Source organism: Scyliorhinus torazame, chromosome 10 (assembly GCF_047496885.1).
Source record: "Scyliorhinus torazame isolate Kashiwa2021f chromosome 10, sScyTor2.1, whole genome shotgun sequence".
Taxonomy (NCBI): Eukaryota; Metazoa; Chordata; class Chondrichthyes; order Carcharhiniformes; family Scyliorhinidae; genus Scyliorhinus; species Scyliorhinus torazame.
This window is the reverse complement of record NC_092716.1, coordinates 194,585,788-194,612,370: the sequence shown is the minus strand read 5'-3', so window position 1 is coordinate 194,612,370 and position 26,583 is coordinate 194,585,788. Positions and strand designations below refer to the sequence as shown.

At 47.1% G+C, this 26,583-nt stretch overlaps 1 protein-coding gene across 1 annotated transcript in view; it reads left to right on the top strand.

Moving 5' to 3' along the window:
- The window catches only part of LOC140384480 (spondin-1-like), a 455,772-nt gene that overhangs the window by 353,856 nt on the left and 75,333 nt on the right, over positions 1–26,583 (top strand). Inside the window, exon 8 of the mRNA XM_072466224.1 lies at positions 11,110–11,311. Within this exon, the coding sequence (XP_072322325.1) occupies positions 11,110–11,311 (202 nt within the window). The remainder of the gene's footprint in view (positions 1–11,109; positions 11,312–26,583) is intronic.

Below are 26,583 nucleotides of genomic sequence, written 5' to 3'. Positions count from 1 at the left end.
ATGTAAATAGTACATACTACAGCCATGTTGCATCGGTGGTGGTCAAGAAATTGGATGCAATTTCAGTTTTTATTAGTATGAATCTGGTACATTTCCTGATACTTTGGGCAATCCCATTAAGCTATCTGTTACTGCAGATAACCGGAATCATGGATCGACCGCCCGATATAAAAATTATCCTATGTTCCATTCCATCAATTCTAAATGAATATCAGTAGGTTTTGAAGTGAGTGCTTGGTTCACAGTAGTAGTTTTACATTCCTGAGCAAATTCAACCTTCCCTTCAATGGTGTGTGGCAAGCATTAAGTTGAGTTTTACCTTTGGCTTGAATTTTGCCGATTGGGTCACAATCGTGAATGCAGCGTAAATATTCTGCCACATTTATTTCTCTGAGCTGTTGTGGTTTGTTTCCTGTGACTAGATGTGGCAGTGCTCATTCTCATATTGGACTCTTTACATACTGGAATGGAAAGGTGTTCTGTACACATTGCAGAAACACCATTCCCTGTACTCCTTCTGCTACTTCTAATCGCCAGCTAATTTGGCTGGTTGTCAATTGATTATTATAAATTATTCCATCTCATTCCACATATTTGCTTACATATTTAACTTTCCACCTTCTTCCAAGTACTAGGTAGTCTGAAGTACACTCCTACCTTCTTGTATTTTATTTTAATCCATGTTCCTAACCTTCTGTTAGTTATGTAACTTTGTTCTACATCTTGGCATAGCAAGGCTCTCAATTGTATCAAATTGCAGCTAGGGGCTCCAGAAGAAAGCTCATCATCACTTTCTCAGGGCAATTAAGGGATGGGCAATAAATGCCAGCGACAGCACGGTAGCACAAGTGGATGGCACTGTGGCTTCACAGCGCCAGGGTCCCAGGTTTAATTCCCCGCTGGGTCACTGTCTGTGCGGAGTCTGCACATTCTCCCCGTGTATCCGGTTCCTCCCACAATCCACAAACGTGCAGGTTAGGTGGATTAGCCATGATAAATTGCCCTTAGTGACCAAAAGGGTTAGGAGGCGTTATTGGGTTACGGGGATAGGGTGGAAGTGAGTGCTTAAGTGGGTTGGTGCAGACTCGATGGGCCGAATGGCCTCCTTCTGCACTGTATGTTCTATGTCCTGTGACACTCACATCCTGCGATTAAACGATTTGCAAAATAACTAAAGCGATTCCACACTATCTATGGAATGCAAAAGACATCAATGATCATGGGAAAGAGGTTGTTTCCTGTACACTGGACAAAGATAGATTCAAAGAACTGAGAGCAGATGATGGTGCAAAGACATGGGGCGGGATTCTCTGACCCCCCGCCGGGTCGGAGAATCGCCGGGGGCTGGCGTGAATCCCACCCCTGCCGGTTGCCCGGATATTCGGCGGGGGTGGGAATCGTGTGGCGCCGGTTGGCGGGCACCCCCCCCCCCCCCCCGGCGATTCTCCGGCCCCGAAGTCCCGCTGCTGGAATGCCTGTCCCACCGGCGAGAATCAAACCACCTCTCTTACCGGCGGGACAAGGCGGCAAGGGCGGGCTCCGGGGTCCTGGGGGGGGCGATCTGGCTCCGGGGGGTGCCCCCACGGTGGCCTGGCCCGCGATCGGGGCCCACCGATCCGCGGGCGGGCCTGTGCCGTGGGGGCACTCTTTTCCTTCCGCCTTCGTCACGGCCTCCACTATGGCGGAGGAGGAAGAGACCCCCTCCACTGCGCATGTGCGGGGATGCCGTGAGCGGCCGTTGACGCTCCCGAAAGTCATTTCCGCGCCAGCTGGCGGGGCACCAAAGGCATTTCCCGCCAACTGGCGGGGTGGAAATCAGTCCGGCGCGGGCCTAGCCCCTCAAGGTGAGGGCTCGGCCCCTCAAGATGCCGAGAATTCCGCACCTTTGGGGCGGCGCGATGCCGGACTGATTTGCGCCGTTTTTGGCCCCGGTCGGCGGACATCGCGCCGATTGCGGAGAATCCCGCCCATGACTTCAATATTACATGAAAGAAATTGAATGTGAAAATGGGACGAACTGGGCTTATTTTTCTTCTGTCCAGCTCAGAGTAGAAAATGGGGTGTTTTATAATGTGAAAACTCGTGAGACAGCAAATACCATCAAATAAATATTTTCTCTCCTAAAGATGTGCTGGTTTAGCACAGTGGGCTAAACAGCTGGCTTGTAATGCAGAAGAAGGCCAGCAGCGCCTTCCCGTACTCCCGTACTTCCCGTACCGGCCTCCCCGAACAGGCGCCGGAATGTGGCGACTAGGGGCTTTTCACAATAACTTCATTGAAGCCTACTTGTGACAATAGGCAATATTTATTAGATGAATTAGCCATATTTTTTTATTAAAACAGTAAAAAAAAATTCTACAAGGCCAAACGGTACAAACACTAATTTTGCGTTGGGGAAACAGGGTACCCTCCCCTCTGCACCAATGTACAGGGAGAGGGGAGTAGGATACTCTGATTATTAAAACAGTTCACAATTGTTGTACAAAAAAACAAACGGTATAAGCACTAAACTTTGTGCTGTAGAGACAGGGGGCGCGATTCTCCGACCCTCCCACCGGGTCAGAGAATCGCCGGGGGCTGGCGTGAATCCCGCCCCCGCCGTGCCCCGAATTCTCCGCCACCAGAGATTCGGCGGGAATCGCGCCAGTCGGCAGGCCCACCCCGGCGATTCTCCGGCCCGCGATGGGCCGAAGTCCCGCCGCTGTCAACCCTCGCCCGCCGGCGTGGATTAAACCTCCTTTTGAACGGCGGGACAAGGCGGCGCGGGCAGGCTCCGGGGTCCTGGGGGGGGGGGGGGAGCGGGGCAATCTGGCCCCGGGGGATGCCCCCACGGGGCCCACCAATCCGCGGGCAGGCCTGTGCCGTGGGGGCACTCTATTTCTTCCGCCTTCACCATGGTCTTCACTATGGCGGCGGCGGAAGAGACCCCCCTCCCCTGCGCATGCGCGGGGATGCCATGAGCGGCCGCTGACTCTCCCGCGCATGTATCGCCCGGCGAAGACCTTTCGCCGCCAGCTGGCATGGCACCAAAGGCCTTTCCCGCCAGCCGACGGAGCGGAAACCACTCCGGCGCGGGCCTAGCCCCTTAAGGTGAGGGCTTGGCCTCTAAAGGTGCGGCCCGACGCCGGAGTGGTTCCCGCCACTCCATTACGCCGGAACCCACCCGCCCCAGCGGGCAGGGGAGAATCGCGCCCCAGATACCCTCGCCTCTGTACCGACAGAAGGGAAAGGAAGGGTAGGGGGGTGGGGTGGGGAGAGATGGGAAAGGAGGGTAGTGGGGAGGGAGGTAGTCAGGGTGTTGGTGGTGGATACCCAATCATAGATTATCATTGAATTTACAGTGCAGAAGGAGGCCATTCGGCGCATCGAGTCTGCACTGGCTCTTGGAAAGAGCACCCTACCCAAGGTCAACACCTCCACCCTATCCCCATAACCCAGTAACTCCACCCAACACTAAGGGCAATTTTGGACACCAAGGGCAATTTATCATGGCCAATCCACCTAACCTGCACATCTTTGGACTGTGGGAGGAAATCGGAGCACCCGGAGGAGCCCCACGCACAATAGGACACTGCCTGGACTATCTACGGAGGCAGAAAAACAAAAGGTCCTTCAATTCTAATGTGCCAGAATCCGTGAGTCCTCCAGAGCGGGTGAAAGGCGACACAGTGTCGGGCACGAGCGAGTCCTGCATCCCACTGCAGAGAACCTCATGATAAATTGCCCCTTAATGTCCAAAGTTGTGAAGCTTAAGTGGATTGGACATGCTAAATTGCCCTTTAGTGTCCAAAGATGTGTTGGTTAGCTGGATTGTCATGATCAATGCACAGGGCTACGGGGATAGGGTGTGGGAATGGGCACAGGTAGAGTGCGGTGCTCTTTCTGAGGGTTGGTGCAGACTTGATGGATCGAATGGCTTCCTTCTGCACTGTAGAGATTCTATGGATTCTATGGACTATTAAAATATGTGGCATAAGTGGCCAACATTTAGTCATTGAACATGATTAAAAAGGACAGGACAGGTTTTTGAGTTGGAGATTGAGGAGATTCAGATTGAGGCCAATATTAGAGATAATTTTAACTTATTTTTGATGCACTGAAATGGATGTTTTTGAATAAATGGCATAATATACACTATGCTCAATAACTCTCTTCATCAAAATCAAAAAAGTTGAAATTGGTGAGGATGTATAAAAGGTAGTTCATTCAATTCTCCCATCACACTTAACATTATCCGAAATGAGAACAAGATCAAGTCCTAAATAATGAGAATTGGTGGAATGATGCGGAAAAGCCAGAGGAGGAAGAATGATAGGAATATATGGGCATGAAAGAAATGTACCAGAATAAAAGTAAAATACTACGGATGCTGTTAATCTGAAATCCAAACTGAAAATGCTAGAATAACTCAGCAGGCCAGGCAGCATCTGTGGAGAGAGAAACAGAGGATGGATTTCCTGCTCCCGCTTTCTAATTTAAATTTTCTGTATCAGGGCGCCATTTAAACAGGGAGCCCCAATCTTTTAAATTTAAAGTTGCTGACCACCCCACCAACATGAGTCTCCCCGATGTAGAGGAGATCGCAAAGAGAGCAATGAATGCAGTAGACCAGTGTTTTTCAAACTGTTTCTACGGGGACCCATTTTTACCAACTGGCCAACCTTCAGGACCCACACCGGCTGATCTTCACGACCCATGGCGGCCGACCTTCGCGACACACTCCGGCCGAACTTTTTGACTCACACGGGCTGACCTTCGCGACGCATGCCGGCCGGCATTTGCGACCCACCATTTTCTCTTACCTTTAATGCGAGAGGTGAGCCTGCTTGGTCCTCATTTACTTGTTTGCGACTGACAAAATGGAGGAATCGCAATCACGCCCAAAGCAGGTGATGTCGACATTCGGCAGGGCGTTACCTGTTCCCTGCCTCCCTTCAGGCAGGAAGATTAGATTGAATTTTTAAAAAAATCTTCTCCTGCATCTCCGATTGCACAAATTCTCGCACAATCTTTGCCGGCTGCAAGCGGCCGTCAAAATGGCTGCCGCGACCATATAAAAAAATGCGGGAACACTGCGCATATGTGCCCGCTCATCGATGCGCATGCACAGAACCACGGCTGTTGAGCGCAAATTTGCGCAATTGGGAGCACTACGACAGGTGGCTCCGCGACCCTCCCGACACCCGCCCCGACTTTGAAAATGCCTGCAGTAGACTATCTGAAGAAGGTGCAAGTGAAATGTTGTTTCACTTGAAAGGAGTGTTTGGGGACTTCTGCGATTGCATGGGAAGGTGATGTGGGAAGAGGGTGAAGGATTGAGAGTCATGGTCAAGGGGAAGATAGGAGGTAGAGTCTGAGAGTTGGTGAGGTAAAGGTCAGTACGCAAGACAGTAACAGGAGGAACCACTCCTTCCGTGACACCCTTGTCCACTCCTTGATCACCCCCAATCATTCATCACCTTCCCACAGCACCTTCCCATGCAATTGCAGAAGGTACAACACATTCCCTTTTATCACCCCCCCCCCCCCCCCCACAATTGTATTCTCTACTTCCAATGCAGTCTCCAGTACATTGGGGCAACTAAACGCAAAATTAAATGCAGAACACCTTTGCTCACCCTGCAATCATGATCCCACCCTTCCTGTCGCTTTCCAATACAAGTCATCATCCTGCTCTTAGGCCCACATAGCCGTCCTTGACCTGCTGCAATGTTCCAGTGAAGCCCAATACAAACTAAAGAAACAACACCTCATCCTCTGATTAAGGCATACTACAGCCCTCAGGACTCAACAGTGAGTTCAGCGACTGTGAAGTTTCTCCTCCATTTTGACTGCACCGCCCCCAAGCATTTTTTGCTTGTCCCAATGCAACCTCATCCCCGCCCCCCCGGCCTTCATTTTACAAGGCCATCTGTCACATATTCTTTACTTTTGCTTTCACACAGTACTGACCTTTGTTTTCCTATTAACACCTTTTTGCTATTTTATCTTTATACCAATGTCAGCACCTTCTTTAGTCTTTAATGCCCCCGTTAATAATCCTTTTGTTTTATATCCATGGCACAATCTCTTTAGCCCCCCACCTAAATCTGACCTTCTATTCTCCTCCATCTTCTCCACCCATCTCTCCATTATATAATCCATCGCATTTCTTCCCTTTACAGCTGTGAAGAAGAGTCATACGGACTCAAAACATTAACTCGATTTCTCTCTTCACAGATGCTACCAGACCTGCTTAGTTTTTCCAGAATTTTCTGTTTTCTTTTAAGAAATATACCAGATTAACTGAACAGCCTGAACTTCTTACCTCACATTTACTACTTTTCACAATATGCGTTTGTGTCTTCTTAATTATAATCCAGTCTTTCGACTTTCATCTCAATAATGCTTAGAGAGTGATCGATCCTGATAGCAAAGAGTCATCACTGCAACCTCAAGACCAAAACTATCAGCATTCATGTTTTTAAAGGGTAGAAAGAAAAGTACAGACACTAATGTGAAGAATTATTCCCTTCAACTCCAGATAAAGCTGCCCGAATAGGTATTGTGGTCCTGGCTGAGTAAAAAGTGACCATTCTGTTTTTCCAACCTACGTTAGTATGAGATGGTTGAATTTCATCAGTGCTTATTTAGCAGGGGGCGTCCTCATGCCTTGTTTCCACTCTTCTATCTCCAAAGCCACCTGGATTTGAGAAATGGTCATTACCTAAGGAGGAGTACTCAAGGCTAAGCACTGGATTCTTTGCTTTTTGTGGTGTGTAAGCAATGACTTAGGTTTAACTTTAGGGGTACATGTTTAAGATGTTTTCAGATGATGCAATAATTGTTTGTGTGGTTGATAGTGAGGAAGCAAGTTGCAAACTGCAGAATGATATCGATGAACTGGACAGGTGGGCAGAAAAATAGCAAATAGAATTTAATCTAGAGTAGTATGTGTTTTGGAAGGGCTAACAAGGCAAGGAAACACATGATAAATGGTAGGACACTGAGACATGTAAAGGAACAGATGGACTATGGAGTTACAGGTCCCTGAGGATACCAGGACAAGTAGATCAGATGGTCAATATTGTGTATATTGCTAGGTCTTATTAAGGAATGCATTGTCTCAGGTGGTTCAACAGTCAGTATTGATCAATACTAGAAACTATGTACATAGGTACAGTGAAGGCCCGAGCTAGGAGCTGCTTCCATACTTGCTTCTACACATGGCTCTGTCCAACACTACACTGATCCCTATGTGTGGGTCATGTGTCCTCTTACACCACTGAGTGAGCAGCAATGTACTCAGTCCCACGTAAATCCTTTATGTGCCAGACCCTTATATGGCAGTTAAGAAGGCACACAGGATACTTTTTTCTTATTAGCCCAAGTTATACGGTATAAAGGTAGGGAGGTTATATTAGACCTGTATGAACATTAGTTAGACCACTAGCTGGAGGACTGTATGCTGTTCTGGTCACTGCATTGCAGAAAGGATCTGACAACACTAGCGAGGGTACGCAAGAGAATAGCAAGGATGTTGCCAGGAATTGAGAACTTTAGCTTTTATAGAATAATTGAATAGACTGGGGTTATTTTCTTTGCAACAGAGAAGGCTGAAGGTTGAAATCTATAAAAGTATTTGGGAGCAAAGTAGAAAGGAAGGATTTATTTTCACTTCACAGAGTGGGAAATAAGCTGTAACTTAATTGACAGAGTAAATGGAGGGGAGTTGAGAACATTTTTAATTCAGAGGGTTGTGGGAGTCTGGAACTCACTACCTGAATGGATGATCATCTGGAAACTCTCAATGGATTTAAAAAAAAATACTTGACTATTGTATTGTGAGGCAAGCTATGAGGCAGTGTTTAATCACAACAGCGACTTATTTAACTAAGGAGAACTATATACACTGAACCGTACAACGCCTACCCGGGTCTTGTTCCCACGACTCCCAGGCTAACCCTGACCAAACCCCAACAGCCAGAGCCACAACTAAATAAGAATAATAATCGCTTATTGTCACAAGTAGGCTTCAGTAAAGTTACTGTGAAAAGCCCCTAGTCGCCACATTCCGGCACCTGTTCGAGGAGGCCATAACGGGAACAGCCTTGTTCTGCATTATAAGCCAGCTGTTTATCCCACTGTGCTAAACCAGCCCCTAAATACCTGAAGGCTAACGTTCACACACTCTGTACCCATGGGCTCAGGGCCTGTCACATGGTCCGCAAAGTATCATCTCTTAAAGTAGCCATGCTACCATAACTATGCACTTGAAATGCTGTTACCAACAGGGGTCAAGTGGTAGAATGTGGGGTTCGACCAGATAGTTCTTTTTTGTCCATCGGAATCAAATTTCCTTTTCTGTGCTGTTAGTGTGTCACATTGCTGTGTTTCCTTAAGACAGCACCCACTCTAGCGGATAGAAATTCCAAGGCGTAAGAGATTCTTAAAGCATTGCAATGGGTGTCCATGCAAGTTTGGATAGAACTAAAGAACAAAGAGACAAAGCAGAAATAAATACTATCTGTCTCTTGGGCTAAATTGCCTCCTTATGTATTGTAAAAGTCTGTAGTCTTGAGTTTACCGGTGGCGATGTGGGTCATGTAGCGGGTAGGATGTGTACAGCATTTATATTCAAATCGAGCACCCATTTTGTAAATCCGCTGGACATCAATTGCATGTCAGATCAGGAGTGGGGGTGCAGAGGAGGAGGGTGAGTGGTGTGGCGATGGCTTTTCACCACACATTCTATTAGGTTAAAATTGGTGCTTGTTATTCTGTGTTAAGCCCAAGGCATGTATGCATTGGTGATCACACATGGAATATTGACTTTGGATTTCCCTCTTCTCATGCACCCCCTGATGCAATTTACAGCATTCACATCACCATTTGCAAGTTAGATAATCCATCACTTTCTCCTCATACAAAAAGGCGAGCAGAAATCTGGTACAGCTCTCGTTCAAAAGCCTCTCGAGGCTAAAGGGGGTTAATTGAAAATTTCAAATCTGTGATTGATCAATTTTTGTTTGGCAAAGGTATTAAGGGTTACAGAACTAATTCTGATAAATGGGATCAAGGACAGAGCAGCCTGATCGCAGTGAATGGCAGAGCAGGATTGAGGGGCTGAATGGCCTCCTCCTGTTCTAATGTTCTGGTAATTTTTAGCATATTTATGGTGTGGATGAACAAAAGTTAGTTTTGTAGTCAATAACAAGGGGTAATCTTTAATTGTCTGTCCCATTCTTACTCTGATCTCTATGCTGGGCCTCCTGTGAATTTCAATGTAAGTTTTAGGAACAGCTCATCGCCTTTCAGTTAAGCATTTCTGATAGTGTTCTTTGGTAGTATCCCTTTAAAAAGGGGACACTTTTGTGAAATTGGTTTTGGAAGGATGACTCAGTCATCCTAATTGTTAATTAAAAGAGTACAAATCTGTTTTCATGTTAAAATAATTAGGTGATAATATAACTCTACTTGAATAGATTATAGATTGCACGCCATCAACAGAATCATGCACCTAAACTGTAGTGAGGAGACGTGGTTGTCGTGGAAACCAGAAAAAGCAAAAATTAAAGATAAATTTCAAGACATACTTGAAATGATTAAAGGCTTATGAATGACACTTCATTTGATTAAGTTGGCATCTTAATAGGTACTCAAAGACAAGATTCCAATTACAGTAATAAAGTATTATTAATATTTCTAGTTGAAGGCTTTGTTCCAATGATAGGTCCAGATGGAAGAGTTTGTCGTATTAAATGTGCGCCGCAACAGAGGGGCATTGGCCTATTTCAAGTACATGCAACTTTGAGGACAAGAGCATTCAGTGGTGTATTAATAGGCTAGAAATTGTTGCTGGGAATTAAAATTTAACTTGTTTGTTTGGCATCCCATTGTTATTCTAATACAGTCAATGTCTCTTTAAGAATGCTTTAAATGGATTATTGGCAACAATTATTTTTTTACTTTCCTGCATGTTTCTCCATTGGTAGCTTTGGGAAGACCAGTGCCATTGTCTTCAGCCCCCAACACAAACTCTATTGCTGGTTATCTTGATTGTATCTTGTTCCTTAGGAAGCTTGCATTTTTGCAACTCCCTTGTCCTGTCCAGCTTCTCCTGGCAGAGTTGAGAGAGGTTCACTTTTCAGTGTCCTGTCTCCAACTACTCACAAATTCAGCTAACACTAAACCTTAAAAGCTTTTCTACCTTACAAGGCCCCAGTTGCTAAGCAACCATTGCAGGTCTATTTATCCTTAAGCACAAATAGAAACAGAGTTGGAACCTCACCAACCCCTACACATATAAACGCCTTTGACCAGCATGACTCTAATGATAGGTTTTACCATTCCAGGCATAGAAAAATTAAATTAAATTTAAAACTATACCTTATTTCAAATGTTTGCCAAAGAAATATAAATCCCTTAAAACTACCATTGTTTTCCTAACATCCCTGCACTCAAATTCCTATTGCTCTTGACACAGTAAGAGCCAAATCATCTATTTTCCTCTCATGTCAAAGAACAGGCTCTTTCTATGTTCCTAAGGAAGCAATATTGAAAGAAAAGTTAAAGGGTGAAAGATTATTGCATTGGTGAAAAATCAAAAATAAATGCAACGCACCAGTCGGTGAGACAACTTTATAGATATGCAACTCATGAATACGTATTTTAAATGCTATGCCTTTTTAAAAAAATATGAGGACTTAAAGGAAACAAAAAGATGTAACAGAGTAATGAATGAGGATCTTTAACCTCAGAGTCTCTCACACTCAAAAAGACCAACTCTTTGTTTGTTGTGGAGTTAAATCTTTGCTGACTAACACATCTGTAAAAATATCAGGACTGACCCCTCTCTTGATATATCTCAACATCAAATGGTAAAGAAATTGTTAGACCAATTGTTGGTACATTCAGTTACAGATCAATATGTTTGGGATGTGCCAAAATTATTAATCATCAATGCAGCAAGTAGCATTTGGAGCAAAGTGACACTTGAAAATATAGCTCAACTCATGAATGCTTGTTAAATAGCACCAGTGATATTGTCATTGTACCAATCCAATATAAAGTGCTTGAGACGTTTGTTTTTTGTTTACTTTTCTCTGCCTTTTTTAATGTTTTGTGTAGCCGGGCAGCTCCGTCTGCAGAGTTCTCCGTTGACCATACACGGCACCTGATGTCCTTCCTGACGATGTTGGGTCCCAGCCCAGATTGGAACGTGGGGCTATCAGCGGAGGATCTCTGCACCAAGGATTGCGGCTGGGTGCAGAAGGTCATTCAAGATCTGATTCCCTGGGACGCTGGGACTGACAGTGGAGTAACCTATCTGGTAAGCCATTAATTGATTTCTCAGTGGCTTTGCTTAGAAAAGAGGGCAACTGGGATCTCAGAAATGTCTTCAGTCTGTTCATTTTGACAGAAAGATGGGAGTAAAGCTTTTCGTTAACGAACCTGACTCATAGCACCTTTCTTCTGCATTACAGACCTGCAATTTACCCTAAAATCGGTAAATCTGGTCGTGCACCATTCGGTAAATGGTACACGACCAGATTTCCCCATCAATTAGCTTTTCAGCCTTTTCCTCTCATATAGCCATTTTCATTTTAAATATACATTTGCCACCAAGGCCTTCCAAAGTTGATATGACTCTTCTTGATTAAATTTTGTCATTAAATTAAAGCCAGGCAACATCAGCTTGAATATATATATGGCACCTCAACCGGAGTAAACAGAGGAGCATTATTAACAAAGATATTAACAGAGATAACTAAAAACTTGGTCAAAGAGGTATTAAGGGGCATGTTCAAACAGTAGAAAGAGATAGAGATGCACAGAGATGTGGGGAGAGAGTTCCAGAGTTTAGAGTCCAGACTGCAGAAGGTGGTGAAGTGGTGGAAATTGGGGAGACTACGAACCCATGTGAATCGATTGTGATTTATGTTGCTAAACTAAAACAGTTATCGGAGAATCACAACAATACCCTCTGAAATTGCCAAGTAAGTCAGTTGTAATCGAGAAGGCAGCTCACTGTCACCTTCTCAAGGGCAATCAGGAATTATAAATGCTTGCCTTGTCCAGTGATACCCACATCACGTAAATGAATTTAAAAAAAAATCTGACCTCTTAGTCTCCCCAATTTCCACCACTTCACCACCTTCAGCAGGAATCTGCAGCCAGCCATGGCACCAAAACAGCGAAGCAGCTGTGAAGTGGGTGACAATTTCAGCCACTAACAAAACAAAAATGTACAGAAGAGGCAATCAGTGCTTAAAAGGGAATATTATCAATGTGGATGTAACCACATGCCTGAATCATGGCGATTTAAGGAGGCTGAGTGCCTGTATTGTCACAAAACAGGACGTTTGATAATGCAGTGCACAGCTAAGTCAAGATTGGCAAGTAACCAATCAACCAAGATTTTACCAGTATATAACGTGAAAGAGCTTAGCACCAGTGATTCTGGTATTCAATCTAAAAACTGGCAAGAAAGACCCGATTACTGTAACACTCTGGGTAAATAGGAAGCCTCTTTAAGATGGAAGTGAATACCACTGTGATGGGCGAGCATAGATTTTAGTGCATACAAGAGGAAGTCCAACCATTGAACTTGAAGAGCACTTCTGCCAAATTGAAGACTTATACGGGAGAAGCAACAAAAATGAAAGGCACCAGAATGGTACCTGTTATCTATGGACAACAGTCTACCCAGCTCCCAGTGATAATAGTGATATGTGAAGGACGAAGCCTTCTCAGCCATGATTGGTTTAAAGAAATTATGTTGAATTGGGCTGGGATTTTTCAAGTGTTAGAACGGGGACTGCCCAAACTGATAAGAAAATATGAGAGCTCCTTCTGTGATGAGTTAGGCAAAATCAAAGGGCTTCAAGCTAAGATTTCAGTGGATCCATAGACAACTTCCCAATTTTTTAGGGAAAGACCAATACCATATGTTTTATGAGAGAAAGTGGATACTGAGTTAAATAGGTTGTAAGAACTAGACATCATCCAACCAGTTCAGTTTTCAGAAGGAGCAGCACCTATGGTTCCTGTATTGAAACCGGACAAAACTATTAACAGTTGATCAAGCAGCCAACCTGGATAAATGCCCAGTCCTGAGAATTGAACACTTGTATGCAAAGTGGCAGGAGGTTAATCTTACGCTAATCTGGATCCGAATCACTCGAATTAGATGATGCTTCCTCGGGGTATGTCACGATAAATACACACAAAGGCCTATTCCACTACACGGTTTGGCATGTCTTCAGCATGTGCAATATTCCAAAGGACAATGGAGAGTCTGCTACAGCGGGTACAGTGGATTGTAGTATACCTTGATAATGTCCTTACAACTAGATTCATAGAGGATGAGCATCTAGCAAACGTGGAAGAGATATTAAAGAGATTTCAGGAGGCTGGAGTTTGCCATAAGAAAGAGGAGTGTGTCTTTGAAGCCACTGAGGTGACCTACCTGGGGCACCATGTAGATGCACAAGAATTACACCTCATAGAAGACAAGTTCAAGGTGACAAATGTGGTGCCTGCTCCCACAAACACAACTGAACTCAAATCGATTTTAGGTATGGTAAACTACTATGGACGTTTTTTACCGAACCTATTGACAGTTTTGACTCCCTTGCATATTCTGCTAAACAAACAACATCATTGGTCTTGGAGGACTCCCCAGAGTTTCAACAGAGTAAAGCAATTGCTGTATTCCTCAAATCTGTCAGTATACTTGACCCAGCTAAGGAGTTGATATTGACCTGCGACACCTCCCATATGTATTGGTGCAGTGTTGTCCATGAGATGGACTATGGCTCTGAAAAGCTGATAGGATATGTGTCAAGAGCGCTCTCGAACGCCAAAAAAGACTACTCACAAATCGAGGTAGAAGGACTATCAATAGTCTTTGGAGTCAAGAAATTATACGTGTACTTACACGGTAGACACTTTACCATTGTTTCTCACTGCAAACCGCTCTTAAGTCTCTTTAAAGAGGGCAAAGCTAGTCCACCAATCATCTTGGCAAGATTTCAATGATGTGCATTAATTCTGTCTGCCTATAAATAGGCTTTCAAGCGCCATTCTGGGACACACTGCAAGAGTCCTTCCTATTTGTTCTTGTTTGTTCTCTGTTTATTCCCTTATTTCCTTTCTTTTATTTTTGTGGTTATATTTTTGAACCATGGATGATTTATGGACATCTGTCTTTAAGGAAGTAGTGGCCTGTGCCTTTAATTCAAACAGCAGATTCCAGAGGGCTGTGCTGTTTTAGACTGGTGATTGCAGACTGTCCAGTGTTAGTGATCTCTAGGTTTAATTGATTTGACTGCCAATGAATGGACCCATAATGCTGTGCTCTGCCTGGTAACAAGTGGTGATTGGATATGATCCCACTGGAATGTTTGTCACGAGTTTCCATTTGGTTTCAATTTTGATTCTGAAGCCTGGATGGAGGGATCTAATTAACTCTCTCCAGAAAAGATCTAATTAAACCTCTCCAGCAAGTCTGGGTGTCATTCTCTTGAGACTGCAATGACCTGAAGTCAAACAGTGAGCTGAAAGCAAGGTTTGATGTGAAATAAAGTACTTAGTCAGAACGATAAAGGCCTGAATGTGTACCTCGAGCTGACAGCACAGTTTGATAAGAAATAAACCTTCTCTCCAAAAAGCCTGCTGCTTGTGAGTACCGTGCTTTCTAGCCAGCGGGGACACTGAATGAATGACTCTGCAAAGAAGACCATTACCAGCCATAAACCAGAGTCTTTGATCACCAGTGCGCTGTGAGGAAAACATGCTGAAGAACCACCATTTGAAGCAAAGAATCTCCGTCTGCCGAAATCAGGAAAGGCGATTGGGTGGAGAATCAGTTTTGACGGTGAAATCATGGTGGGTACTGGGTTCACACCAAATCGCAATTCTCTGGTGCCTTGACAGTGGCGTCAATCCTTTCCAGACCACACGTACAGTAAACGCCATTTGCATATTATTAGCGAGCCTGACCCGATATTCCCCGGGGCCTCCGCGATGTTCTGCCTCCATCGGGGGAATTCCTGACAGCGAATTCACTTGTCCGTTTAAAAATCGGGAAACAGGCACCATGGTCGATGAGGAAGAGGGAGGAGACAGGACACGCAGAGGCGCGACTGTGGGCTGCCAGTCCTGTCACTGGCCGGGCGGGCTGTGGTGGGGGGGGGGGGTTACCCCCTTCTGGACTGGGGCGGTGACCAGGCAAGGACCGCCATTGCCGCGGCCTGCAAGGCAACCACCTTGCTGTGCACCCCACTGACCACCCACCTTGGTCCCGGGTTCTGCAGATTGTCACCAACTGTCTGGGTGGCCACCGCACACACCACCACCCAGGCACCCAAACTCAATTCCACTATCCCTGCACGCCACCCCCACCCCTCACCCTCAACCATACCACCTCCTACTCAACTGGCCGCCACCCGACAGCGGGGCATCTCGCGGCCCACCCAAGGGCAGTATCCTCTGTAGCCTCTACAGGGGAGGAGGGCGCTGGATGGGGGCCGCAGAGCATATCATTGACAAGGGCCGTGCCAGCTGATGGTACCCCTGGCAAGAGGCCCCATGGTGGCAGGCACCGTAAGGGCCAGTGGTGCGGGGATCTGGATCGCGGTGGGGATGGGGGAGGAGGGCCATGAGGGGGCAGGATCCACAGTGCCCGCCGGGACACGAGTATATGCACCATGCTAACATGTCAGCCTTTCACCCCCTGCAGATAATGCATATTGGAAAATAATCAGCAATGGATTGGTTGGGTTTGTTTATTGTCACGTGTACCAAGGTACAGTGAAAAGTATTTTCAAGGTACAGTGAAAAGTTGAGCGAGCGGCTCAACAGATCATTAAGTACATGGGAAGAAAAGGGACAAAAAGAAAATACATAATAGGGCAACACAAGATATACAATGTGACTACATAAGTACTGACATCGGATGAAGCATACAGGGTGTAGTGTTAATGAAGTCAGTCCATAAGAGGGTCATTTAGGAGTCTGGTGACAGTGGGGAAGAAGCTGTTTTTGAGTCTGTTTGTGCGTGGTCTCAGACTTCTGTATCACCTGCCCAATGGAAAAAATTGAAAGAGTGAGTAAGCCGGGTGGGAGGGATGTTTGATTATGCTGCCCGCTTTCCCCAGGAGCGGGAGGTGTAGATGGAGTCAGTGGATGGGAGGCAGGTTCGTGTGATGGACTGGGCGGTGTTCACGACTCTCTGAAGTTTCTGGCGGTCCGGGGCCGAGCAGTTGCCGTACCAGGCTGTGATGCAGCCCGATAGGATGCTTTCTATGGTGCATCTGTAAAGGTTGGTAAGGTTTAATGTGGACATGCCGAATTTCCTTAGTTTCCTGAGGAAGTATAGGCGCTGATGTGCTTTCTTGGTAGTAGCGTCGACGTGAGTGGACCAGGACAGATTTTTGCAGATGTGCACCCCTAGGAATTTGAAACTGCTAACCATCTCAACCTCGGCCCCGTTGATGTTGACAGGGTGTGTACAGTACTTTGCTTCCTGAAGTCAATGACCAGCTCTTTAGTTTTACTGGCTTTGAGGGGGAGGTTGTTGTCGCTACACCACTCCACTAGGTTCTCTATCTCCCTCCTGTATTCTGACTCGTCGTTACTCGAGATCCGGCCCACTATGGTCGTATCGTCAGCAAATTTGTAGATGGAACAAAGAACAAAGAAAAGTACAGCACAGGAACAGGCCTTTCGGCCTTCCAAGCCCATGCCGACCATGCTGCACTACTAAACTACAATCTTTTACACTTCCTGGGTCCGTATCCCTCTATTCCCATCCTATTCATGTATTTGTCAAGATGCCCATTAAATCTCACTATCGTCCCTGCTTCTAGCACCTCCTCCGACAGCGAGTTCCAAGCACCCACTACCTCTGTGTAAAAAAACCTGCCTCGTACATCTACTCTAAACTTTGCCCCTCTCACCTTAAACCTATGCCCCCTAGTAATTGACCCCTCTACCCTGGGGTAAAGCCCCTGACTATCCACTCTGTCTATGCCCCTCATAATTTTGTAGACCTCTGTCATTCCTGTGAGAACAAACCGAGTTTATTCAACCGCTCCTCATAGCTAATGCCCTCCATACCAGGCAACATCCTGTTAAATCTCTTCTGCACCCTCTCAAAAGCCTCCACATCCTTCAGTAGTGTGGCGACCAGAATTGAACACTATACTCCAAGTGTGGCCTAACAAAGGTTCTATACAGCTGCAACATGACTTGCCAATTCTTATACTCAGTGCCCCGGCCAATGAAGGCAAGCATGCCGTATGCCTTCTTGACTACCTTCTCCACCTGTGTTGCCCCTTTCAGTGACCTGTGGACCTATACTCCTAGATCTCTCTGACTTTCAATACTCTTGAGGGTTCTACCATTCACTGTATATTCCCTACCTGCATTAGACCTTCCAAAATGCATTACCTCACATTTGTCCGGATTAAACTCCATCTGCCAATTCTCCGCCCAAGTCTCCAAACAATCTAAATCCTGCTGTATCCTCTGACAGTCCTCATTGCTATCCGCAATTCCACCAACCTTTGTGTCGTCTGCAAACTTACTCATCAGACCAGTTACATGTTCCTCCAAATCATTTATATATACTACGAACAGCAAAGGTCCCAGCAATGAACCCTGCGGAACACCACTAGTCACAGCCCTCCAATTAGAAAAGCTGCCTTCCATTGCTACTCTCTGCCTTCTATGGCCTAGCCAGTTCTGTATCCACCTTGCCAGCTCACCCCTGATCCCGTGTGACTTCACCTTTTGTACCAGTCTACCATAAGGGACCTTGTCAAAGGCCTTACTGAAGTCCATATAGACAACATCCACTGCTCTACCTGCAACAATCATCTTAGTACCTCCTCGAAAAACTCTATCAAGTTAGTGAGACACGACCTCCCCTTCACAAAACCATGCTGCCTCTCACTAATACGTCCATTTGCTTCCAAATGGGAGTAGATCCTGTCTCGAAGAATTCTCTCCAATAATTTCCCTACCACCGACGTAAGGCTCACCGGCCTCTAGTTCCCTGGATTATCCTTGCTACCCTTCTTAAACAAAGGAACAACATTGGCTATTCTCCAGTCCTCCGGGACATCACCTGAAGACAGTGAGGATCCAAAGATTTCTGTCAAGGCCTCAGCAATTTCTTCTCTAGCCTCCTTCAGACTTCTGGGGTAGATCCCATCAGGCCCTGGGGACTTATCTACCTTAATATTTTTCATGACGCCCGACACCTCGTCTTTTTGGATCTCATGTGACCCAGGCTATCTACACACCCTTCTCCAGACTCAACATCCACCAATTCCTTCTCTTTGGTGAATACTGATGCAGAGTATTCATTTAGTACCTCACCCATTTCCTCTGGCTCCACACATAGATTCCTTTGCCTATCCTTCAGTGGGCCAACCCTTTCCCTGGCTACCCTCTTGCTTTTTATGTACATGTAAAAAGCCTTTGGATTTTCCTTAACCCTATTTGCCAATGACTTTTCGTGACCCCTTCTAGCCCTCCTGACTCCTTGCTTAAGTTCCTTCCTACTTTCCTTATATTCCACACAGGCTTCGTCTGTTCCCAGCCTTCTAGCCCTGACAAATGCCTCCTTTTTCTTTTTGACGAGGCCTACAATATCTCTCGTTATCCAAGGTTCCCCAAATTTGCTGTATTTATCCTTCTTCCTCACAGGAACATGCCGGTCCTGAATTCCTTTCAACTGACACTTGAAAGCCTCCCACATGTCAGATGTTGATTTACCCTCAAACATCCGTCCCCAATCTAGGTTCTTCAGTTCCCGCCTCATATCGTTATAATTAACCTTCCCCCAATTTAGCACATTCACCCTAGGACCACACTTATCCTTGTCCACCAGCACTTTAAAACTTACTGAATTGTGTCATTGTTCCCGAAATGCTCTCCTACTGAAACTTCTACCACCTAGCCGGGCTCATTCCCCAATACCAGGTCCAGTACAGCCCCTTCCCTAGTTGGACTGTCTACATATTGTTTTAAGAAGCCCTCCTGGATGCTCCGTGCAAACTCTGCCCCGCCTAAGCCCCTGGCACTAAGCGAGTCCCAGTCAATATTGGGGAAGTTGAAGTCTCCCATCACAACAACCCTGTTGTTTTTACTCTTTTCCAAAATCTCTCTACCTATCTGCTCCTCTATCTCCCGCTGGCTGTTGGGAGGCCTGTAGTAAACCCCCAACATACTGACTGCACCCTTCTTATTCCTGATTCTACCCATATAGCCTCACTGCCCTCTAAGGTGTGCTCCCGTCGTACAGCTGTGATATTCTCCTTCACCAGTAGCGCAACTCCGCCACCCCTTTTACATCCCCCTCTATCCCACCTGAAACATCTAAATCCTGGAACGTTTAGCTGCCAATCCTGTCCTTCCCTCAACTAGGTCTCTGTAATGGCAACAACATCATCGTTCCAAGTACTAATCCAAGCTCTAAGTTCATCTGCCTTACCCGTAATACTTCTTGCATTAAAACATATGCACTTCAGGCCACCAGACCAGCTGTGTTCAGGAACATCTTCCTGTCTGCTCTGCCTCAGAGCCATACTGGCCCTATTTCCTCGTTCTCCCTCAATGCTTTCACCTTCTGACCTATTGCTCCGGTGCCCACCCCCCTGCCATACTAGTTTGAACCCTCCCGTGTGACAGGAGCAAACCTTACAGTTTATTTATGCCTCTCCAGTTTAGATGCAACCCGCCCTTCTTATACAGGTCACACCTGCCCCGGAAAAGCTCCTAGTGGTCCAGATAATGGAAACCCTCCCTCCTACACCAGCTGTTTAGCCACGTGTTTAGCTGCTCTATCTTCCTATGTCTAGCCTCACTGGCACATGGCACAGGGAGTAATCCCGAGATTACAACCCTGGAGGTCCTGTCTTTTAACTTTCTGCCTAGCTCCCTGAACTCCTGCTGCAGGACCTCATGCCTCATCCTGTCTATGTCATTAGTACCAATATGTACAACGATCTCTGCCTGTTTGCCCTCCCCCGTCAGGATGCCCGCTACCCGTTCGGAGACATCCTGGACCCTGGCACCAGGCAGGCAACATATCATCCTGGAGTCTCTTTCACGTCCACAGAAGTGCCTATCTGTACCCCTGACTATAGAGTCCCCTATGACTATTGCTCTTCTGCACTTTGACCCTCCCTTCTGAACATCAGAGCCAGCAGTGGTGCCACTGCTCTGGCTGCTGATGTTTTCCCCTGATAGGCTAGCCCCCCCGACAGTAACCAAAGGGGTATACCTGTTCGAGAAGGGAACAGCCACAGGGGTTTCCTGCACTGACTGTCTGCCCTTTCTGGTGGTCACCCATTTCTCTGCCTGCACCTTGGGTGTGACCACATTTATATAACTGCTATCTATGACACTTTCCGCCACCTGCATGCTCCTAAGTGCATCCAACTGCTGCTCCAACCGAACCATGCGGTCTGTGAGGAGCTCCAGTTGGGTGCACTTTCTGCAGATGAAGCCATCCGGGACGCTGGAAGCCTCCCGGACCTGCCACATCTCACAGTCAGAGCACTGCACCCCTCTAATTGACATTGCGTCATTAATTAGTAAATTAAATGTTAACGTTTTTTTTTAAAAGTTACTGTTAACTATATGTTTCCTAGCACTATAAATGTGAAAGCTAAATACAGTACTCTCCGATCTCTGGTTTAGATACCCCTCTAAATTATAATTATGTAATAAGTAATTATGTTTCATTGGTTTAACGATGCTTAATATTTTTAATTTAGTGTAGATTCCCAACCAGCCAATCAGGTCACAGTTCCCCCCCCCCACACACACAACTTGAAAAGGTAATAAAAATAAATAAAAATCACTTACATTTCTAGGTTCTCAGATGCTCTCTGGTTCTCTCCCTGCAGATTAAAAGTTACAGACCAGAAGAAAGAGAGAGAACAAAACAGTAGGGAGAAAGCACCTTCTCCCACTCTGCACCGAATTACCTCACTGCACCAAATTACCAAGTTCCAAATTCCCACTCTGGATGTGTCTCCTTGACTTGCGCAAAGATGGAGTTCGAGCCAAGTTTTGCCATGCAGTCATGTGTGTGCAGGGAGTAGAATAGGGGGCTAAGTACGCAGCCTGTCGGGGCCCTGGTATTGAGGACTATTGTGGAGGAGGTGTTGTTGTTCATTCTTACTGATTGTGGTCTGTTGGTCAGAATATCGAGGATCCAGTTGCAGAGTGGGGAGCCAAGTCCTAGTTTTTGGAGCTTTGATATGAGCTTGTCTGTGATTATGGTGTTGAAGGCGGAGCTGTAGTCAATAAATAGGAGTCTGATGTAGGAGTCCTTGTTTTCAAGATGCTCTAGAGATGAGTGTAGGGCCAGGGAAATGGCGTCTGATGTGGACTGGTTGCAACGATATGCGAATTGCAGTGGATCAAGGCATTCTGGGAGTATGGGGGTGATGCGCTTCATGATCAACCTCTCGAAGCACTTCATTACGACTGAAGTCAGGGCCACCGGACGGTAGTCATTGAGGCACGTTGCCTGGTTCTTCTTTGGTACCGCTATGATGGTGGTCTGCTTGAAGCAGGTGGGGACCTCGGAGAGGAGTAGGGACAGATTAAAGATGTCTGCGAATACCTTAGCCAGCTGGTCCACGCAGGCTCTGATGCACGACCAGGGATCTCGTCCGGGCCCGTTGCCTTCCGAGGGTTCACTTTCAGGAAGGCCGATCTGACTTCGGAAGCTGTAATGGTGGGTATGGGTGAATTATGGGCTGTTGGGGCAGCGGATTATTGGTTACCTGCTCGAACCGAGCATAGAATGCATTGAGTTAATCGGGGAGAGGTGCGCTGCTGCCAGAGATACTGCCCGTTATGTTGATTAGTCCTTGCCACAACCGCTGAGTCTGTCTGTGACTCTAGCTTGGTTTGATATTCTCTCTTGGCATCTCGAATGGCTTTGTGGAGGTCGTACCTGGATTTCTTGTATAGGTCAGGGTCATGAGCGCCTCAGATCTGTCCTTCAGTAGGGAGTCAATCTCACGATTGAGCCATGGTTTACAGTTGGGGAACATACGTACTGGTTTCTTTGGCACGCAGTTGTCCACACATTTGCTGATGAAGTCTGTGACGGTAGTGGCATACTCATTTAAGTTGGTCGCTGAGTTCTTAAATAAAGACCAGTCCACTGTCTCTAAGCAGTCACGTAAGACCTCTTCTGTCTCCTCGGACCAGCACTGCACAACCTTCTTAGCTGGATTCTCCCGCTTGAGTTTCTGCTTGTATGCCGGGAGAAGGAGAACTGTCTTATGGTCTGATTTCCCAAAGTGTGGTCGGGGGATGGAACGGTAGGTGCCCTTGATTTTTGAGTAGCAGTGGTCAAGAGTGTTGTTTCCCCTGGTGGGACAGGAGATGTGCTGGTGGAATTTTGGCAGTACACTCTTGAGGTTGGCCTTGTTGAAGTCTCCGGCCATGATGAACAAGACCTCCGGGTGTTCTGTTTCGTCGTTTTTTATAACTGTGTACAGTTCGTGTGTACTGGTGGCCTTCTCCTAGTCACTGCAGCCTTGGGGATGCATTTAGGCTGTACGGGCTGGAGCTACTCGAGGAGGAGCATGCCGCAGAGGAACAGGAGGCAGCCAGTGAGGATTGAGAGCCAGCCACCCAATAGGCCGAGGAGGAGAAGGAGGTGCAATGGAGGTGCTGCATGAGGTCTCGCATGTACCGGCAGCGCCTGTAATTGGAGAATGTGCCGGACCGGGCGTGCCGTCGAAGTCACCATGAGCCGGGGGTCAGTGCAAAGTATCAGCCAGATCATGGAGCACCTGGCATCCCAGGGGAATGGGGGACGACACCCTCTCCCAGTGACCATCACCTCTATGCCACAGGGGTCCTTCCAAGAGCCGTGTGGGTACCTGTTCAGGATGTCAGAGAGCTCGGTGCACAGGTGCATCTACGCCATCACAGAGGTCCTATATGGCCAGTCGGCATCATACATCCATTTCAATGTGAACTGAGCCCACCAGGATGCCGGGGTCGCAGGATTCACTGCCATCACCGAGATGCCGGGATCAGGGGGTGACCGACGGGATGCATGTCACCCTCTGAGCACCTCCAGATGACAGGCTGATCTTCACAAACTGAAGGGTTCCACTCAATGAACGTGCAGCTAGTGTGTGACTATCAGATGTGCACCTTGCATGTCTGTGCCCGATACCCGGGCAGCATGCATGGCGCCTTTATGCTGGCACACTCGATGGGTACGCACCATGTTCAAGGCGCACCCGCAGCTGGGGGCTGGTTCCTGGGCGGTCGTGGCTGATGGTGCCTATCCGGAGGCCACAGACCGTCATGGAGACCAACTACAATTACCCCCTATGCAGCGACCTGGGGCGCGATCGAGCAGTCTTTCGGCATCCTGAAGATGTGGTTTAGGTGCTTGGACTGTTCTGGAGGGACTATGCAGTAGACCGTTGGGAGGTTGGTTGGGGGGGGGGGCGGGGGGGGACTGGCCAGGGGAATGGACACAACATCCCAGTTCCACATCACCCCAGCCAGCAGCCACCCCCCGCACCCGGCTGTAACCCCTTCCGTGATACATACCCGCTGCACTACAGGGTGTGGGTCCTGGGTTGGCAGTAACAGTGGGTCTGGTCCAGGGGATGGAGGATGGTGACAACCCGCTCTGAGATAAGCTCTGGTGCTCCAATCATTTGACAACGTCTGACTCCTGCCCTGGTAGCACTTTGCACCGCCACCTGGGTGATCCCTGCATGCGAGCTGGCCATTCCATCACACGGTCCCATCGAATCACTGGGATGGCGGAGATGGGACGAGATGGCGAGAGGGGTTGGGGGTGGGACACCGGAACAGTGAGTGCTGGCTGAACTACCGTTCCTGGGCTAAGTCCACCCCAACACCCACCCTTTTCCCACCCCGTCCTTTGTGGTCAGCCCAGACCAGCCCACCCCTCAAACCCTTCTGACCGAGCACCGAGGCAGATTGGAACATTGTGCATTGGTGTTTAAAGTGAACAAGTCTATATAGCTCTGTGCCCTAGCCCCCATCACTGTACTGTACCCTACACGCGCACCAACATATGGGTGCCAGCATGTGGTCCAGGGTGGGGGTTTGGCCCATCCCTCCAGTGGGAAGGGGGGGTATAGGGTTATGGGTTTGTCGGATGGGAGGCAGTGCCAGGGGCACAGTGCTGTCTACTCACCTTGGCCTCTCTGAGGAGGGTGTGTAGTTTCTTTCTGCACTGCAGACCTGTCCGGACGGTGTTGCCCATGGTGCTGGCCACCTGTGCCCAGGCCTGGTGAACTGCAGCGGCTGGCATCCTCCTTCCTGGGCCAGGGTACAGGGTCACCCGCCTCTCCTCCACGACGTCCAGCAGGGTCTCCAGTTTTGCGTCAGTGATTCTTGGGGCTGCGCGTCTTGCTGCCATCATGTTGGCTGGCATGGTGTGTTTGGGGAGCGCAGTGTGTATATGTGGCTGCAGCATTTCAGCTTCCTGAGTGCCAATCCCAGACACGGCGAATCCTGCACCTTTTCTGATTGGAATTGATTGTATTCCACGTGGCGCTGGTGCTAGCCCCAGCACCAACACCTACTCTCAGGAATGGAGAATGCGGCCGCTAATCTTTTGACCATCCTTATTTATTTGACCCCATTCCCCGCTCTGTGTTGTCTGTCTTGGGTGTGTGGGTGGAGCGTGGGGCAGTTAAAGGGGGCAGTAGGTATTAGCTTCTTGTTCTCCAGTTGTATTTACTGCATATTTCATGATAGTTCTTAGTATTGTTATACGTTTTAGTTACCGTTGTATGAAGAGTCAGAAGTCCTGTTCCTTTTCACCAAACACCATTTATTTCACTTCCACAGCCTCTGCACAAAACTCCAACAACACACCTCCTCCCAGAGGCCACCTGAAGCCCCTTTACATATCAGTGTCAATTAATGGATACTTAACATAAATGAGACAACTAATTGCAATGTCTCTTAACCCATTATTTAACAAGTATAAATAAACAGTGGTTGTGTTTCAACTTACAAACCTGGTGACTGTAATTATTGGGCAGCCAAGGGCCAAAGATTTCGGGAATTTTTCAAAGAACTATTGGTTAATTCAATTGTGTTGTGACTCTGGGGCACATGGGGCTTGAATTGACCACACACTTGCCCAAGATGTGATAACAACACATAGCAAATGCAGATGCTCTGAGCAGTCCTTGCAAGAATGTGCCGCAAGTCCTCCAGTACCACAAGAAATCATCATGTCATCATGGCATGAAATCTTTTAAGACACATTGTCAGTCTCGGAGAAGCAGATCAGGAATTTAAATAATCGAGATCTTCTTCTCTCCAAAGTGAGAGACATAAGTCGCAATGGAAGCTACTTTTTTGTTTATTTTTTCTGAATCAGGAAGCTTCCCAGATGCTTTATTAATATATGAACCACTCTATTACATTTTTGTCTTTCGAAAAGAACTAAAAATCAGAAGGATTTGCCCAATTATATGGATCTTGGTGAACTCGAGGGTCACTCGAAGACAAATAAACATACAATGTACTATTGGTGAGTTTTGTGAGGGCCACGAAGATCCAGCACGAGTTTTAAGGATACAAAGTAATAACATTTATTTACAATAACATATATATATAACAGCAGCAGCAACTTCCCTTGCGGCACATTCCTTCCTGCTGGTTCCTAAACTGGCCAGCTTTATTTAGAAAAGGAGTTTACTAATGGTTTCTCCGCCCCCCTCATTGGGGAAGCTCATACTCCCACAGGATTGTGGGATTGTCATTAGTCCCCAGCCAATGGTAGGTAGGCAGGTTATAACATCCCTCCCCCCCAAAGTCCAAGGAATCCACCGAAGACCCTGGCGAAGGAGGTGCAGAAGGTGCAAAGGGGCCAGCGTAGTTGCCAGATTGGGGAGGAACTTCCCGTAATAGTTTATGAGACCGAGAAAAGAACGAAGATGCGAAGTGTCAGTCGGGGCGGGGGCCTGTTGAATTGCATGCACCTTCTCTGCGACGGGGTGCAAACCTTCGCGGTCCACCCGATAACCTAGGTAGACTACTTCCTTTGCCTGAAATACGCACTTTGTGCGACGTAAACGGACTCCAGCCTCCGAAAGGCGTCTAAGGACAGCCTCCAGATTTTCCAAATGTTCCTGCTCCGACGTCCCTGTAATCAAAACGTCATCTAAGTAGACAGCAACACGTGGTAAATCTCTCAAAATGCCCTCCATAACACGTTGAAAAATTGCGCAGGCAGAGGATACTCCAAAGGGCAACCATGTATATTCATACAGGCCCCGGTGTGTATTAATCGTTACATATGGTCGGTAGGCAGGGTCCAGCTCCAACTGCAGGTAGGCGTGACTCATATCTAATTTTGTGAACGAGAGTCCACCTGCAAGCTTCACGTAGAGATCCTCTATGCGAGGCATTGGATATCGGTCGAGTCGGGAAGCCGTATTCACTGTAAGATTATAGTTGCCACACAAGCGAACTGTGGCATCTGGCTTCATTACAGGTACAATTGGTGCTGCCCAGTTAGCAAAACGGACGGGCCTGATAATACCC